Below are 17,778 nucleotides of genomic sequence, written 5' to 3' on the forward strand. Positions count from 1 at the left end.
ATTTCTGACCTCCAGAACTGTAAGATAATAAATTTATGTTGTTTTAAGTCACTAAATTTATGGTAATTTGTTGTAGTAGCAATAGGAAACTAATCTGGTGCCACCGTCCTTGCTAGTTCACTGGTCTTCTCCACAAAGCTCAGGGATGGTCTTTCCTGTATCTTAATTCATAGAAAAGAAGATACAATTCCTTTGACTTTGTGTTTGAACTGTATCCTGGGAACAATCTGAACCCTGTCTTTTGCTAGGCTTTGAATTCTTCCAGTAAGATTTTTCTTGAGTAGATTTTTTTCCTTTATTGGGTGCATGGTCTTTCCCCTATCTTTCAGAGTACTGACTTTCAACCACTAGTGTATGTTTTATCCTAACTCCTCAAACCTTAGAGTATTTTGAGTTCAACCCATTTTCTGGCCTCCCTAAAATCTTCAAAGCTTTTACAGTGCTCTTTTTGGTGAGGAATTCTGCTTTTGAGGATATCACACTATGGCTGACGGATTATGATTCTCCTCTTTTTTTAGCAATATCAGCCAGATAACGGTAGGATAGCCACAGCCCAAACCACATTTCAGAAGTTCTTCCATCTCTAGCTACCCTCAGTTCATCAGATTTTGATTAGTCTTGTTGTATAAGCAGAAAAAGATAAGAGCCTAAAGCCTTAAATGTAGAAGTGAGAGGGAAAGGTAGCTGAGACTAGAGAAAATGAAGATCATAGCATTGATAATGCAGCTTGCTCATATGAGGCTGGAGGCAGGTGGATTGCTGGGGAGAAGAATTAGGTAGGTGCAGGTGTGAGCTTTTTTGTTTGCTTGCTTAATAGTTCTCTCTTGAGACAGTTTGACACCAGAAAAACTGATTGATTAACAGTGCTAAATTTCTTCTTTATGAATACCTAAAGTTTCTTTATACTTTAAAATATTGATAGATTTTTGTTATTACCTCTTAATGGTAGCAATTTTAAAATGAAAGCTGTTTTTGTTAAAACATAATTAAAACATAGGAAATTAAGAAACAATTTATCATTTTTTAAAAAGATTTTATTTATTTATTTGACAGAGAGAGAGAGAGAGATCACAAGTAGGCAGACAGGCAGGCAGAGGGAGAAACAGGCTCCTTGCTGAGCACGGAGCCCAATGCAGGGCTTGATCACAGGACCCTGGGATTATGACCTGAGCCAAAGGCAGACGCCCAACCGACTGAGCCACCCAAGCACCCCAAGAAACAATTTATCATTTGAAAATGTTTTTAAAACATTGTTTTTGTTTTGAATTAGTAACTGTTCTGTATTTGAGACATTTTGAAAGGGGGGTGCATAATTTAAAAAGTTTTAGATGCACTAAAATTTGAAAAAGCTATTCTACAGGAAGCTAATTCATTCTGAATCTTAGAAACAAACCAGTCTGAAATAAAGTCTGGCTCTGCCATTGATGAGTTGTGCACCTTGGTTTTTTCTCTCAATGCCTCAGTTTTCTTATCTGTTACAGTGGAGATAATAATAGAACCTACCTTATAGGGTTGTTTTGTGGATTTAATGATTTAATGTGTGTAAAGCATTTCGAACACTACCTGGCACATAGTAAGCACTAAGTGTTTGCTCTTGTTCTGTTCATCATCACTGAGTGATGTTTCTTTTTTTTAAAATTTTTTATTGTTATGTTAATCACCATACATTACATCATTAGTTTTTGATGTAGTGTTCCATGATTCATTGTTTGTGAGTGCTCCACGCAGAACGTGCCCTCTTTAATACACATCACCACACTAACCCATCCTCCCACCCCCCTCCCCTCTAGAACCCTCAGTTTGCTTTTCAGAGTCCATAGTCTCTCATGGTTCATCTCCCCCTCCGATTCCCCCCCTTCATTCTTCCCCTCCTGCTATCCTCTTCTTCTTCTTTTTTTTTTTTAAGATATATTGTATTATTTGTTTCAGAGGTACAGGTCTGTGATTCAACAGTCTTACACAATTCACAGCGCTCACCATAGCACATACCCTCCCCAATGTCTATCACCCAGCCACCCCATCCCTCCCACCCCCCACCACTCCAGCAACCCTCAGTTTGTTTCCTGAGATTAAGAATGAGGAATTCTTAATCTCAGAGCGATGTTTCTTTTCTTTTCTTTTTTTTTAAGAATAGGAAGGAACTTGTGCATTTAGACATTAAAGCCTGAAGTATCATTAGGTTCAATATTTATATATTTCTTATTTTCTGTAGTTCAAAAAACAATAATAGTTGTCTATCTTTGCTTGTATTTTAATGGTTTATACAGTTTACAAACCAAATATTCGGAGTTTTCTAGGGTAAATTAATTTTGAGGGTAGTTTGATTTTGTTTAAGTGTAGTCATTGAATAATGTGAATATTCTTTAGTACATGTTGTAATAAAGTAATTGAGTGTGATATCTGTTACCAAAAAATTACAGAATGTTTTATATTTGTAATCCTTATTAAACTGCATTTGACAGAAATATATCCCAATCATATTTCAGCATATCAATACCTTTAATTAGGATCTATATTATCCTATAGAGGACCAGATACATTTTAGATTATCCTTCAGTTCTGTTTCTGGCTCTTTCTCCTTAGAATGTGCTCAGAAATTATTTGCCAGCTTATGCTTTAACATACATAAATATGTTTTAAAAATCTTCCTTTTGGAAGTATCAACTTATATTGATATCACCAACAGATCTGTCTTGTGTTGCTTTACAAATCAAGTTGGCATATACTACTCCCCTCAGGAATTTTCAATCTAAGAAATATCTAGCACTGTTGAAAAATCTTAACAAATCTGTATTACATGGGACACACTATCTACTTGCTCTAGTTAAAGAAGTTACTGGTTAGTTGCTATGGAAATTTATGTCAGTCCACTGATAGACAATAACAGACCTTAAAAAAAAATAGGTAACCTTTAAGGCAGGTATTAGGTTGGAGAATGAACGGAATTAGTAATTAAATAATAAATAATTAAAAGGAAGTAGATTAATGAGGCTTCTTCAATCAGATAACTATTAGAGGCTATGCTTTTTTTTTTAAGATTTATTTATTTTAGAGCGAGCACACGTGCACAAGCATGAGTGGGAGGGGCAGAGGGAGAAGGAGAGAGAATCTCAAGCAGACTCCATGCTGAGCACAGAACCCATCGTGGGGCTCAATCTCCCGAACCTGAGATCAGGACCCGAGCTGAAACCCAGAGTTGGACACCCCCAAGCTATGCTTTTCTATGTATTATAATCTGGGAGAAAAGGCAAATATGGTAGAATTGAAGGATTTCACCTCTTTGGTTGTCTGTTCACCAACATATGCTATGTGCAATATATTATGTGCATATACTATGTGAAATATTTTGTGAACCTGCTAAACTGAAAAGATTAATCAGGTATACATTATGTCTTCAAGGAGCTTACTTGAGATTGTGAAGAGGTTATGTACATAAATAACAGAGTTGTAAGGTAGAAATAGTGCATCCTGGGAATCTAAAGAAGAGTCTTTATAACTAAGACTATCAAAAAGCTATGGAGGAAAGTATTTCAAACAAGGGAATGGACAAAAGCTCTAAATCAACAAAGAATATGTCCTATTGGGCAACCTGAGTAGTTTGTTTATATGAAGGGTTAGAGCAAAGAGTTTGTGGGAGTAAATTGGAAGGGTAGAGTAAGGCCAAATTACAGGGCAAGGTTTAGATCTTAATTTATTGTTCCTAGCTATAAAATTCTAGTGCCTGGTACATTATGTTAATAGGTATCCGAAACATAGTAGATGTCAAATAAATATATGAGGAATAAATGAATGCATTCAAAAGCTAAATTGGATTATTTTGTAAGTAAAGGGATATCATTTTAGGTTTCTGAACAGAAAAGTGTGTTGGGGAGATTTACGTGATAATTGTGTGCAGAAGGGCATGAGCAGGTGAGGAAGCAGATGTAGAGAGAGAAGTTAGAAGGCTATCATGATAGTTGAAGTAAGAAGGCCTAAACTGAGGAGGCTTTGTAGAAATAAATAGGGACTGATGTGAGAATTATTACAGAGGTATGATCATTAAACTTGATTATTGAAGTGTTTTGCGGGGAGTAGTGCAGAGTAAGCTGTGGTTTCAAGCTGAGGTGGTAGGAAGACCATGGTGTCATAAACCATGCCTGGGATTAGGGAGGAAGGTTAGGTGTGGAGAAGAATATAGGGAGTTCTTTTTTTTTTTTTTTTTCTTCAAGATTTTAAATGGCAAATACCAGTAAGGTATTCCAGTGGTGTAGCAAGTGGTTGAAAATGCAGGATTCACTTGGTAGAAAGGTTGGGCCCACCTAATTAGGTGAGACCTTAGGAAACACATTTTCAGAGGGCCAGGAGAGACTAATGGGTGGGTCAGAAAAGAAGGTACCAAACCACAATGCACTGGGTAGGAACTTAAGGGAGTATGAATTTCAAGGTGGAGGTGATGGTTAACTAGCTGTAATGAAGGCTAAAGAGAAGTCACTGCTGAGGACTAAGAAAAGATCTTTGAATTTGGTGAATAATTCACTGCAGAATAATACTGGGGAGGGGGGGAAGAGGAGGTAAGTTGAAGGATCATCATGTTGATTAACCTTAATCATTTTTGTGAAATAAAAGGCAAAACCGTTTTCAGAGAGTAAGGGTTGCTTGCCTAGAGTATTGCACATAAGATTAGAAAACAGCCTTTGTCAAGGGGAGCATTTAAATAAATGAATTTTGTTAAGATTTATGTATTACATTTTTTGACTGCTGCTTTGACATAATATTGGTTGCTTCACCAAGTATGAACTGGCTGTAGTTGGGAATGTTTGAACAATGTCTGGCTCCCCCCATTTATCAGGGCTGTTGTAGAACATGCCTCTATACTGGGAAAGAGGCTGGATTAGAATGGGAATCTATGGAAATGAATGAATTAGATCTTTAGATTTCTTGATCTTGAATAGGTAGTTGGTAGGTAGAGTCAGTTATTTTATATTTTCTCATAGAAAATTTCCTGAGAAACAGGAAATTTACTTCAAACTTTAGAATTTTATAACAAAATAAAGCAAAAGACTTTGCAGTTTTCCCATTTAATTCTTCCCAGTGACACTGGGAGGTAGATGTGAAAACTGAGGATGGGGTTCAAGACTCCAGGGTCATATAACTAGTTGAAGATTGAGCCAGGATTTGAAACTTCATCTGTCCAAATAAGATTCATGTCCTTGACATCATACTTATTTTTTAGTAAGTTGGATGGCAAGACGTTTTAGACCTTGATAATGATCTGGTAAAAGTCATGATGGGAGTGTGGAAGGATCAGAAGAAATCAAGTTTATAAGAGGGGCAAAAGGGCCAGGCTAAAGGGGGTAAAAAAAAGCTTGTCTAGCAGTAGAACAGAATGAGTAAGTATATATATATATACTTTACATGTATTTGAGTACATTTATATGCATGTATATGTATATACTTCTGAATGTACATATATGCATTATATATGTATCACAAATGCATATAAGTACATATGCTTATATATACTATTTAAGATATTCTATATTATTTATGTTTTTTTTTCATTTGGCAAGACTGCTGCATTCATATACTTATATTTATTGTTAGTATTCCTAGATTTTAATATTTTAACTATAATATAAAAATTCAAAATTGAAGGTCTATTTAATATATATTGCTTTTAATTTTGAAAAGTAGCATATACAGAGTCTTTAGCAGTTCAACTATATACTTTTAGAAAGGAGTAAAAGTAAAACTTAAGGTGCTTTAAGAAATGGAATATCAGGCTGTTTTGGGTTTTTTATAGAATGGTTGTATGTACCCTGTGTTGCTAAGGACAATGTAACATTGTGGGAAGACTCACTTTGTAATCATTTATATATTAAACTAATGTGTATTGAGTGACTACTCTGTATGAGGCACTAATTCAGGTATTGGGGATACCATAGTGAAAAAAGACCAAATTCTAAGCAATAATAGGGCAGCCATGCAAAACTCTGGAGGAAGAGCATTGCCAGGTGGGAGGATGGAGATGGCAAAGGTTCTTAGGCTAGAGTGAGCATGGCATCTTCCAGGAATGGGGGAAAAAAGGCCAGTGTGACTGAAGTCTGGATGGCAGAGGGAAAAATTGTAGGAGAGTGTGTTAGAGAAGCAGGGGCCCAGATCATGTAAGTAAATCTATATTCTGAGTATTGTGGGAAGTATCCTTTGTGGGATTGAAATAAGGGAGATGAAGAGATTTGATTTGTAACTTTGAGAAGCTTCATCTGACTGTTGCTGGAGAATGAGTGGATGGTAGGGTGGAGTAGGATGGGATTTAAGAATAGAAGCAAGGACTGAGGGTTGCTGGAGTGGAGGGGGGTGGGAGGGATAGGATGGCTGGGTGATGGACATTGGGGAGGGTATATACTATGGTGAGTGCTGTGAATTGTGTAAGACTGATGAATCACAGACCTGTACCCCTGAAACAAATAATATATTATATGTCAATAAGAAAATAAATAAAATAAAACATTTTTTTAATATAAAAAAATAGAAGCAAGGAGACTAAGATGAATTGAAAGAGTCTAGGCTAGAGTTGATGGTGCCTTGATTTAAGCTTTTAGCAGGGAAGTATAGGGTAGTTGGAGTTAAGATATGTGGAACTTGGGGGTTATCTTATGGGACTTAATGATATTGGGTATAGGAAATAAGAGAAAGTGAAGATCCAAGATTGACTTCTATTTTTGATATAAGTAAAAAATCTGGATGGGTGGGTAGTGTCATTTAGGAGACTGGAGAAGTTTGGGGAGGCGCAGGTTTGGAATAAAATCAAGAATTCTGTCTTGGACATGTTAAGTTTGAGATGCCTATTAGACATCCAAATGGAAATGTTGAAAGGATAATTATATATAACTTTGGAGAAGCAGTGACTGATGGAAATTTGAGTCATCATGATGTACCTAAAGAACTGGATGAGAACACCTAATGGAAGAGTGTACATAGTAAAAATGTGGATGGGAATCTGAGTTCTGATAGCTGGGTGCCTTGGAGAAGTTATTTAACCTTAGTTTTCATATTTCTCATATTTCAGTCATTGTGAATTGAGATCATATAGGGCTTGTTACATAAAAGGTAATAAATGACAGCTATTATTTTAATGGCAGTTTTATTTTTAGATGATAATTTTAGGTATTAGTCATATTTAAACTGCCTTCAGCAAGAAAAAGACCCTTTCCTTTTTCAAAATAACTTATGGTCTACTATAAACTTTTCTCTAGATAGAGGCTTTTATCTCTGGAATTTTTCACCAAAGAGGCGGCATGGAGGGCTAAGGAAAAGTACAGGAAAGATAAAGAGACAAAAATGTTCAAGCAGCATCATAGCTCTGCCTAGGGTACCATTAGTGCCTTCTTGTTTTAGCTTTCTGTTTCATTCATCTCACATTTCTGGGTACAAAACATCTTGGCTTTACATCTTTTGAATCTTGTACTACATATTGCAGTTGCTCAGCAAATAATAATAATTTTCATATACATGAAGTACACTGTTCTCCTGAGACTTCAGTTCCCATTTAAATGCCTTGGGAAACAAATTCCACGTTTTCTGCCAAATCAGAATAGATCACTCTCTTTTCTTGCTCAGAATGCATTTTGTGCTTTGAATTATATTAAAAAATAATTTATAGCAGTACTTCTAAAAAGTCTACTAAATGAATGTTCTGTCAATTGTGTTACAGAGTTACAAATTTTGTCAAGGAAAATTACAATTGATTTTAGACCAGTTGGATCCTGGGCAACCTAAAGAGGTAAGTTTAAAGGATAGCTGTCAAGTTCAATCAGGTATATATATTTATAATATATTAGATTATAATCAGTAGCAGGTGGACTGTTTCTCTTGAAGATAGGCTTTTATTATCATGGTGCTCCTAGACTGATGTCGCTGCTAGACTTTCCAGTCTTGAAATGAAAGGTCACAGAATAAGGGAGGCTGTCAGAGAATTGTCACGGTTTGTAGGAGGAAATTTTTATGTCTAGTTTCAGTTTTGAAGGGATAAAGTTATAAGCAGTTGTCTCCCAGACTGTTCTTTCACTGTTGCTTTGTATGTGATATTTTAGTGATTTCCTTGAAGAAAAACGATCTTCATTTAATGTTCTTTCTACTTCTGGAAAATGTGAGCAACTTTGACACATGTATTCATTTATTAGAAAAAGGATTTTAAAGAAGGAGTTCTATTGAATTGTGCCTGTTTATATTTTAAGATTATGTACATTGCTGTTTATCATCTTATTTCATTAAATCAGTCTGAAATAGAAAATAGGATTTTAAGTACCTAAGACTTTTGTGCATATCTTGCCAATTGGTTTCAGTTTTTGAAATGTTTTTCAAGTTTTCATTTTATTTTACTTTATTTTTTAAAGATTTTATTTATTTGAGATAGAGCACGTGTGAGCACAAGTCAGGGGAGGGACAGAGGGAGAGGGAGAAGCAGGCTCTCCACTGAGCAGGGAGCCCAACTTGGAGCTCGAAGGCAGACACTTAACTGACTGAATCATCCAGGCGCCCTATATGTTAACAATCTTATTGTCTTCAGTTTAAGTGGATTACTTGGAAATCTGTACTTGTTCGGAAACTTTTATTGTGCTTCTGCAAGTAATAAATTCTTAATGGGATTTTGTCCTAAAAATTAACTGAAAAGGAGAAAATATTTAATGTTTCTAAAATCTCTCCAAAGTCCTCCAGTCCCTATCACAAATATAGTTGTGTTTAGGAGTTCTTCTTTCATAAGAATATATAGACACTTTTAAGTGCATGTGTATTCTTTTTCACCTAAAACTTGATTTAGAGTGTCTGGTTTCCTAAGGTCTTAGCTTCTCCTGCCCTTCCCCCTTCCCCCCCACCTCTTGCCCTTTTTAGACCACTAGGTTTCAGTTATTTCAGCTGGAGAAACAACCAGATTTTGAGAAACGGGTTGGAATCAGTGTGTTATTACTCACTAGTTGGAGAGTGGTGGGGGAGAAGCCTTGCTCCATTCATGATTGGAGTAGAGCTATTTTTCACTGCTGTCATTTGGGTCATACTGTTTTGGGTGAATTCTGATTCGATTTTGCAAAGAATGATTAAGAAGTAAGCTTTCCATGAAAATACAGACATTCAATTTTGCATGACACTGTTGACTTTTCCTACCTCAGTGGTTAGAAGGTCAGAAAATATGGTGTAGCAACAAAAACTAGTCCAAATTATTTTGTGAGAATTGTTCCTATATTCTGGAATGGGAATGCTTCACCAGGGGCATATTATGCTATTTTTAAAATTAAGGCCCTCAAACTATAGGACCACCTATAGGTGCCTACTTAAGTAGGGAAAATGTGTGAGACAAATCCATTGGAAAACCTTGCCCTGGTGATTCAGATTTAGCCACCATTCTTCTTCCTCTTTCACTTAGACATGTGACCTAGAATCTCCAACAGTTAGGTTTTAATTTTTGCTTTATGTAAAATAACAACCTATTTTTTTCTGTTTAACACTTAGTTTCAAAAAATGAGTTCTCAAAAATTGTTTTATAAAAGGACTTCTGATTTTCATCAATTGGCTCTTTGAAACAATTATCTAGACTGCTTTTCAATGTTTAATATTTGAAGTATTGGTGGTATTCTAGTGGCTGGGTATTAATAAAACATGTTTTAAATTATAGGTGAGATATGAAGCCTTGCAAACGTTATGTTCAGCTCCGCCGTCTGATGTTTTGAACTGTGAAAATTGGACGACTCTCTGTGAAAAACTGACAGTGTCTCTTTCAGATCCTGATCCTGTGTTTAGTGTAAGGAAACACACTGAGCAAGACAGAAGTCTTTGCTTCATAGAACTTACATTCTAGTAGAGGAATCAGTGAACAATTATTAAAGAAAAAAAATCTCAATACGTTTATCTGTTGAAAATCGCATTCTTCCATCAATGAAGATATAATTATACTGATAAACAGAAGTGGTTTGGAAACAAGTGGTTTGTTGTTTTTATAAGGGGGGGGAAATGTGTTCAATTACCTAATATCTGGATGCGGTTCAACCTGACACCAGATGATGATGCAGACTTCTGTAAAAACTCAATGATCCAGGAACTTCAAAAGGGAAGAAGATATTTCAGGGTCACTTTTAACATTTCAAGGCTTTCTAAAAGCAAATACAGTTGTAAATTTCTCTGTATTTTTTTTCTTAACAAAGAAAAGTGGTCAGAGAGGTTTCCTTTTAAAAAGTTATTTAACAGCTTTATAAACAGTAAATATCCTAATGGGTCAATATAAGTGGCTTTGTTTAGCCATTATAGATTATTCAGCAAGAATATTGTCAATGTTTAATAAAATGGGAAGAAGTTGTTACAGAGGGGAAATGGTAATAGAACCAATCATTTTGGACTAGAAAACAAGACATGGCATTCTTTTTTGAATTTATGCTTGATCCAGATTCTTGAGTTGGATTCTGTTTCTTCATTTCCTATTCTAAAAGACTCTTGCATGTAACTGAGTGAAGCCTATAGTGTTTGAAGAGTGTGACAGATACTTACCAATTGCTGTAACTATAAAAATAAACTTTCCAAAGTATTTAATATCCTGTATTCAGTAAGAATTCCTTCGGGTTATTAGAAATTTTTAGTCATTTGGGTAACCATTTTTTCTAATTATGCTACATTTGATATAGGTAAGTTATTTACCCCCGCCCCAGAGTAGAACACTTGAGGAGATGTTATGTTTTTCTTTAATGGGATATTGAATTTCATGATTAGGATTAATTTCATCACAATATTAAAGTTGGTAAAATTAAAATGATAGGTGTCATTTATAAGTACTTACTAGTGCCAAATACTTTTCTAGCTACATCTATTAACATTTAATTCATTTACCTTGTGATAGTTTCTACTTTAGGTTTTAATAATGTAAATTTGGAAGATGTGTTAAATAATTCTTTTCTTGGGAATGGGCAAAATATTAGAGTCCTAAATGTCAAATTACTGAAACTACCCATGTAAACAATTTTAAAAAACAACAAATGTTGGATTTGGAAGAGTGGAGTATTTTTTGTTTGTTTGTGTTAACCATTTAGTACTCCTACTTTTCCCTTGATACCTTCACATTGTACCTTCTTCTGTCTATCAAACCTCACTCTCTCCCCTCCCATGTAGTTTTAGTCAATTTTACTTTTTACTCACCAACATAAGATTGTGCTCTTGTTTATAAGTACATTCCTACTTAAGTTTTGAATGGATTATTTTGTTTATTTTCTAAGTTTTTCACTATGTGAAAAATAGGTTTTTCATCTCTATTCTATTTTTGTAAGAATCTCTGATGCAAATCTTTTCATTTCCACAGGACCGGATTTTAAAATTCTATGCACAGACGTTTACTCTTTCACCATTACATATGACCAAGGAGATTTATACAAGCTTAGGTATGTTTATTAAATTTTTTTGTGCTTAAGAAAATGGATAGGAAATAACTTTTCAGAAAACACTGTAAATGAATGATATCATATTTTTAAATTTTTCTTTTCAGCTAAATATTTGAAGTTATACTTTCTTTCTAGAGAAAATTATATTCCTACTCTTTCAGCTGGTATAGATATAAGTAATCCTAATGTGATCTGCTTACTTAAAAAGGTATTCACTTGCTATATGCTTTTTTAAAAATTTAAATAGTTCTATATTTAAGAATTCTGATTTTTGAGAACTGTTACGCACTGCTTTTCAGGTTCGTCTTCTAAATGAATATCAGAAAGAGGCTCCATCTTTCTGGATTCGTCACCCAGAAAAGTAAGTCCTCTAATTTATGCTAATATAAAATATAGGGGTGTTACTGTCCCATGTACATTACAAGGAGAAAGAATAGAGACAGTCTTAATTGACTTACGTTTTTGGGAAGGGGTTCATAGGTTTATTTAGCTTTTCATGTTTTGTGCTTTCCTACATGAATGGCTCTATGCAAATATCATTTTATATTATTTATTTATCACAACAAAGCAAAATGAAGTTGTTGTAGCCTCCAATTCTTTTATAATTTGTCTTTGCTAGTTTGGACAAGTTCCTTAAGTGTTCTTTAACCTTTTTCCTTTCAGTTCTAAAATTTTTTAATAAGGTTGTAAGAGCAACTGTAAATCTAAAAAGGAAAGTTAAGTTTGGAGAGCCAGTGTTGAAGTAGAAAGAACATATGTTTTATAAAAAGCAGGAAGAAATTGGGTGTGAATCCCACCTCTACCATTTGCTGAAACATAAAAAAAAAAGTTGTTTCTAAAAATTTTCACTTCATTATTCTATAAATATAAAATATATCACTGGTACAGTGGGTGTGTATATGTGTAATAGCATTTGTTTTTTTTCTAAAACTGTTTCGTTCCCAAACTTTAAGGTATATGGAAGAAATTGTGGAGAATACTTTGTCCTTATTATCAGTTAAACATGATCAGAGCCATCTTGTCTCACAAAAGATTTTGGATCCAATTTACTTTTTTGCATTGGTTGATACCAAGGCTGTGTGGTTCAAAAAGTGGATGGTAAGGAAAAATGGAATGTTTTTATACTTTTCAGTGCATTGCTGTATTGTTTCAAAGAATAGCTAACATTCCAGTTTTTACTGTGTGCTAAGAGTTCTAATCACTTTTACATGTTAAACTCATTTAAATCTTACAGCAATCTATGAGATAGATGGTATTATTACCTCATTTTACTGATGTGGGAGCTGAGGCATGGAGAAGTAACTTAAGATTGTTTACCTAGTAAGTGACAGAGCCAGAATGGGATTTTAAATGATAATTCATTTGAATCTAGTAAACTGAATGATCTATCCAAAATCTAGTCTTTTTTAGTTTAAAAGCTTCAGATTTTTTAAGTAGGTATGGTAGAATGTGAGTTCAATGTTCATTTTTCTCTGACTTAGGAAGTATGTCTGAAAATATCCTTTCATTTACTTCCTCCTGAACCTGTAGTTTGGAAAATGTTTAATGCCTGAATGCCGGTGATTTCCAGGGGAGCTCATTACTGTTCTGGAACTGAAACTAATTGAAGAGTAAAAGAGATCCTTATGCTGTTCCTCCCTCATCTGCTGAGGAATAAGAGTGGTCTGTGTGGTAGTAGCTGCAGCAGTGCTGGCTTTTATTCTTACATCTTTGTCCCTCTAAAATTGGTCTGCCAGGCATTATGTATTTGCTGCTGTGGGGAAGGGAGAAGGGTGGGGCCATGACTTGCCATGCAAAGCAGCAACATGTTTATTTACTGCTTGGCACAGTTTGGACATTACCTAGTTTGGCTTATTTTTATTTTTATTTTTGTTATCTAAACTGGATAGTAATGCCTAATTAACCAAAACCCAGTTCTGTCCAGGGTTTAGCCCTTACCTGGCCTATACTGTTTATGTTTGATAAGTGTTTGTGCTCAATTTAATTAACTTGAACCCTTTGTTTCTTACATCTGACACTTTCTCCTTAATTTTTAATTATCAAATTATACCTTTATTGTAGAAAACATGCGAAATATGTAAAACCACAAATTAAATTTCTATAACACAGATATAACTATTAAGATTTTGGTTATGTAGTTACATTATATACAATTGTAAATTTATCGGTTTAGGTCTTTAACAAATCCTATTCTGTTGGGACTCCTGGGTGGCTTAGTCATTAAGTGTCTGCCTTCTGCTCAGGTCATGATCCCAGGGTCCTGGGATCGAGTCCCACATCGGGCTCTTTGCTCAGTGGGGAGTCTGCTTCTCCATCTGTCTGCTGCTCCCCCTGCTTGTGCTCGTTCTCTCTCTCTCTCTGACAAATAAATAAATAAAATCTTTAAAAGAAAAACAAATCCTATTCTGTTTATAATTTTTTCACTTAACATTTTTTATTGTTGGTACTTGATTCTCAAGAGTATGCAGCAGATCACAGGAAAACTAACCAACAGAAAATTCTTTAAAAAAAAATCAGCTCCTGAGTGTGTTCTAATATTAATGAAAATTCATCACATTACCCTATACTCATCTAAGTCAGAGGTTGGCAGACTTTCTAAAGGGCCAGCAGTAAATTTTTGGTTCTGTGGGCTGTACTGTCTCTGCACCTACTCAATTCTGTTGTAACCCAAAAGCATCCATAGATAATATATAAAACTTTATGTACCAAATCAGGTAACAGCTGAACTTGGTGTGAGGGATATAGTATAGTGACTGGTCTAAGGCATGCCCAATGAGGATTTCTTTTCAGAACATGATCAGAAGTTGAATTGTTGGTTACCATTTCTCTTTTAAAACTGAAAAAAGGATTAATGGTTTTTGAAAACATTTTAAACCACTAGGGTTAAAACACACAGGGTTTCTATTAAACCTCAATTAACCAATACCCCATTTAATTAAACTCTATTTCCTAGAATTGTGATAGTTTTTTCCAAGTATAATACTGTTTAATAGTTTTTATTAAGTAAAATGAAGAAGCTATGTTGAAAATACATATCTAATATAATTTAGTAATATTGATGTATAGTCTCCCCTTTGTGCAATGCATAAAAAGCATGTTTTAATCCTACTATATTTAGCTCTAAGGAGAGAATTATTTTTTGGCACTTCAAATCACTTAAAATATGTGATTGGCAGAAAATGAATAAGATACTGTTCTTTCAGAACATTTCATGCTTGGCAAACTTCTGCATATGTAGACAGTAGAATATCCTCTTCATTGTGAGGGTTGTGATCTTCTCCTCCCCCACTTTTGTATCTTTCCTTCAGATATGTGTGTTGATAATGGTTTTAAAATAACTTAGCACAGGGCGCCTGGGTGGCTCAGTTGGTTAAGCGACTGCCTTCGGCTCAGGTCATGATCCTGGAGTCCCTGGATTGAGTCCCGCATCGGGCTCCCTGCTCGGCAGGGAGTCTGCTTCTCCCTCTGACCCTCCTCCCTCTCATGCTCTCTGTATCTCATTCTCTCTGTCTCAAATAAATAAATAAAATCTTTAAAAAAAAATAAATAAAATAACTTAGCACAGAAACTGGTTGCATTTGAGGGATCGAATATTTTTTCTACTGGTCTGTTAATAAATGATCCGTAGTTTTTTCTTATCATTTGCATTCTTGTGATTGCTATGCTCATAATCCATCGTACATAGAAAAACCTGTTTTGTACTGATTACAGTAATTTAAAACTGTTGTTGGTAATTTATGTTATTGGAAATGATGCAGGAAAAATAGACTTTGGTATAGCTTGAATATTAAATATCATTTTCTCCTAATTTTAGCATGCATATTATAGCAGAACTGCAGTACTAAGACTTCTAGAAAAGAAATATAAATCTCTGGTAAGTCTATTTCTGTCCTTATTTTGAGAAATAATATCACAAAAAGATATACAGTGTAATAAGTTGAATGTGCAAAGTTGAGTGATAATTAATCTTGGTTGATGAAACAATCCCCCTTTTATGTGATCTTTTTAAAACTACCATTCTGTGAAATATAAAAGGATATAAGTAGAGACTTAAATTATAGTCAGGATAACAATTAGGAAATCCATAATTACAGAGTAAATTGAGATGCTTAACAAGCTAGTTTGAGATAAGCCCTATTTTTAAGTATTATAACTTAATTCAGGTTGGGTATTTGTAGGGGAGTTAGTTCTGTAAAATATACCCAAGTTTTTGACTGAAGGTTGTATGAAAAACGCAGAATGTTAAATGCTTTTGTATTTACAAAATTAATTCAAGTTACACCAAATATAAACTAATATTGTAAAATACATTAGCAAAATTTTCTACGTTTATTGCTATTGGTAGAATAGTATGTACAGGCATTGAAAGGAATTGAAAAGCAATCAAATCAAACATAAAATGTGAAATTTATTAAAATATTTTTAAAAGTTCTCATATGACTTTGAAATAAGTATGATTTCTGTAGTTAGAATCTTGAGTTTAAAAGGGCAAGTGAAATATTCCTAGAGTTGTGAACTCTCTGAGTGCAGTAGAGCATAAAATGAAAGAACAATAATTTTTCTGTGTTTGGGAATCAAGAACATTGAGTTTCAGAAAGGAGAAGAGAGGAATGTTGAAGAATAGAGTGAGGATTTATTAGTAGAAGTAGTAAGTGTTTGGGGCGCCTGAGTGGCTCAGTCCATTAAGTGACTGACTCTTGATTTTGGCTCAGGTCATGATCTCCAACAGAGGGAGGCTCCAAGCTCAGCAGGGAGTCTGCTGGAGATTCTCGCTCTCTCCCTCTGCCCCTCCCCCTACTTGCAGGGCTGCTCTCTTTCTTTTTATCTCTCTCTCTCTCAGATAAATCCTAAAAAAGTAGTGTTTAAGAATTTTTAATGAATTGAAATAGTCTTTCCACATCTCATTTCCCTCCCATTCCTATTTTAAATGAAGATTTTTGCCATATGAATATAGACTGATCCTGTCAGAATAGAGGAAGGGGGGAGAAACCCCAGTGATTCACCCTCCCCATGGTCTGTCATACGAATAATTTACTGTTGCTATCACAGGAGCCTGGGTGGAAGTTTTGCAAATGTTTCTGATAGATTAACTTTTTAAATAAGGAACAAATTTTTAAGAGTTAATTATACTATAATCAGTTTTTAGTCTGAAAATAGTTACTTTATTATAAAGAACTTTATATCAAATACATCCTGTACATAATGGGTCAAACTTGCATGAGATTTCAACTTAAACCTTATTTTCTCTTAAAAAGCTTTCCTAAACTTACAAAATATGAGTGAGTTCATAATAATAGAGGATGGATGGCAACTCAGGTACACTTACTTGCCAACTCCTAAGATGGAGGAAGGGCAGGGGAGGGAAGTTAAAAAAACAGGATATGTGAAAAACCAAGAGAAAACTTAAATTTTAGCTGTCAATATTTTTTTTAAATGACTTTGCGAGGGCAAGAAAAAGGAAATACACTACATAAAGCCATTTCAGAAGTCATTCCCTTAAGGGTAGATTGGGCAAAGAATGAAGTTGTTTAAATAAAAAGTTAAATGTTTATGCTGATAGCCAAAATGCTTTTCAACTAGTTCATGACTTTACAATGCTATGGAAATAAAGCTCTCAGCTTTCTCAATTCTTAAAAATAGACAGCATGGGGGTGCCTGGGTAGCTCACTCAGTTAGCATCTGCCTTCCGCTCAGGTCATGATCCTAGGATCCTGGGAATGGAGCCCTATATTAGGCTCCCTGCTCAGCAGGGAGTTTGCTTCTCCCTCTGCCCCTCCCCCCCATGCTTGTATACACTCTTTCTTTCTCTCAAATAAATAAATAAAATAAATAAATAAAATCTTAAAAAAATTGACAGCAAGCATATAAATTGTGTTGCCTAATGCTACCTACTTAAAATTTCATAAATGTCATAAATGTAATAGAATTGCACAGAGTAGCCACTAACCATGTATTAGTTTTAAATTATAATTAAGGAAAATTAAAAATACCCAGTTCCCTCAGTTTCCCTAATTACATTTCAAGTTTTCAGTAGCCACATATAGCTAGTGGCCACTCTGCTGGACAATGCAGACATTCCTCAGTTGCAGAAAATGCTATGAGACTATGGAGAAGCTAGAAGAAATGCTTTAGCAGGTCATCGTGCCAAACCCACTGCCATGATTAAAGCCTTTATGTAAGGAGCTCTAACAAAGCAAAAGACAAATGCATGGAATGGTCTTAAAGTTTCCACTGTACGTGCACAAAATCTGATCTTCAATTCTGAAAAGTAGGGATAGAGTTTATATTCATTTTTCCCAATGTTTCTTTTCAAAAGTTGGGCCACGTATACTTTAAAATTTATACACACACACACATACACACACACACATATCTTTTGATA

The 17,778-nt window shown here is 34.7% G+C and overlaps 1 protein-coding gene across 1 annotated transcript in view; it reads left to right on the forward strand.

Moving 5' to 3' along the window:
• The window catches only part of TBC1D32 (TBC1 domain family member 32), a 207,882-nt gene that overhangs the window by 24,249 nt on the left and 165,855 nt on the right, over positions 1 to 17,778 (forward strand). The window contains exons 5-11 of the mRNA XM_044917351.1: positions 7,694 to 7,762; positions 9,650 to 9,775; positions 11,318 to 11,396; positions 11,501 to 11,604; positions 11,696 to 11,757; positions 12,350 to 12,494; positions 15,211 to 15,270. Coding sequence (XP_044773286.1) covers positions 7,694 to 7,762; positions 9,650 to 9,775; positions 11,318 to 11,396; positions 11,501 to 11,604; positions 11,696 to 11,757; positions 12,350 to 12,494; positions 15,211 to 15,270 — 645 coding nt within the window. The remainder of the gene's footprint in view (positions 1 to 7,693; positions 7,763 to 9,649; positions 9,776 to 11,317; positions 11,397 to 11,500; positions 11,605 to 11,695; positions 11,758 to 12,349; positions 12,495 to 15,210; positions 15,271 to 17,778) is intronic.

Source organism: Neomonachus schauinslandi, chromosome 8 (genome assembly GCF_002201575.2).
Source record: "Neomonachus schauinslandi chromosome 8, ASM220157v2, whole genome shotgun sequence".
Classification (NCBI taxonomy): Eukaryota; Metazoa; Chordata; class Mammalia; order Carnivora; family Phocidae; genus Neomonachus; species Neomonachus schauinslandi.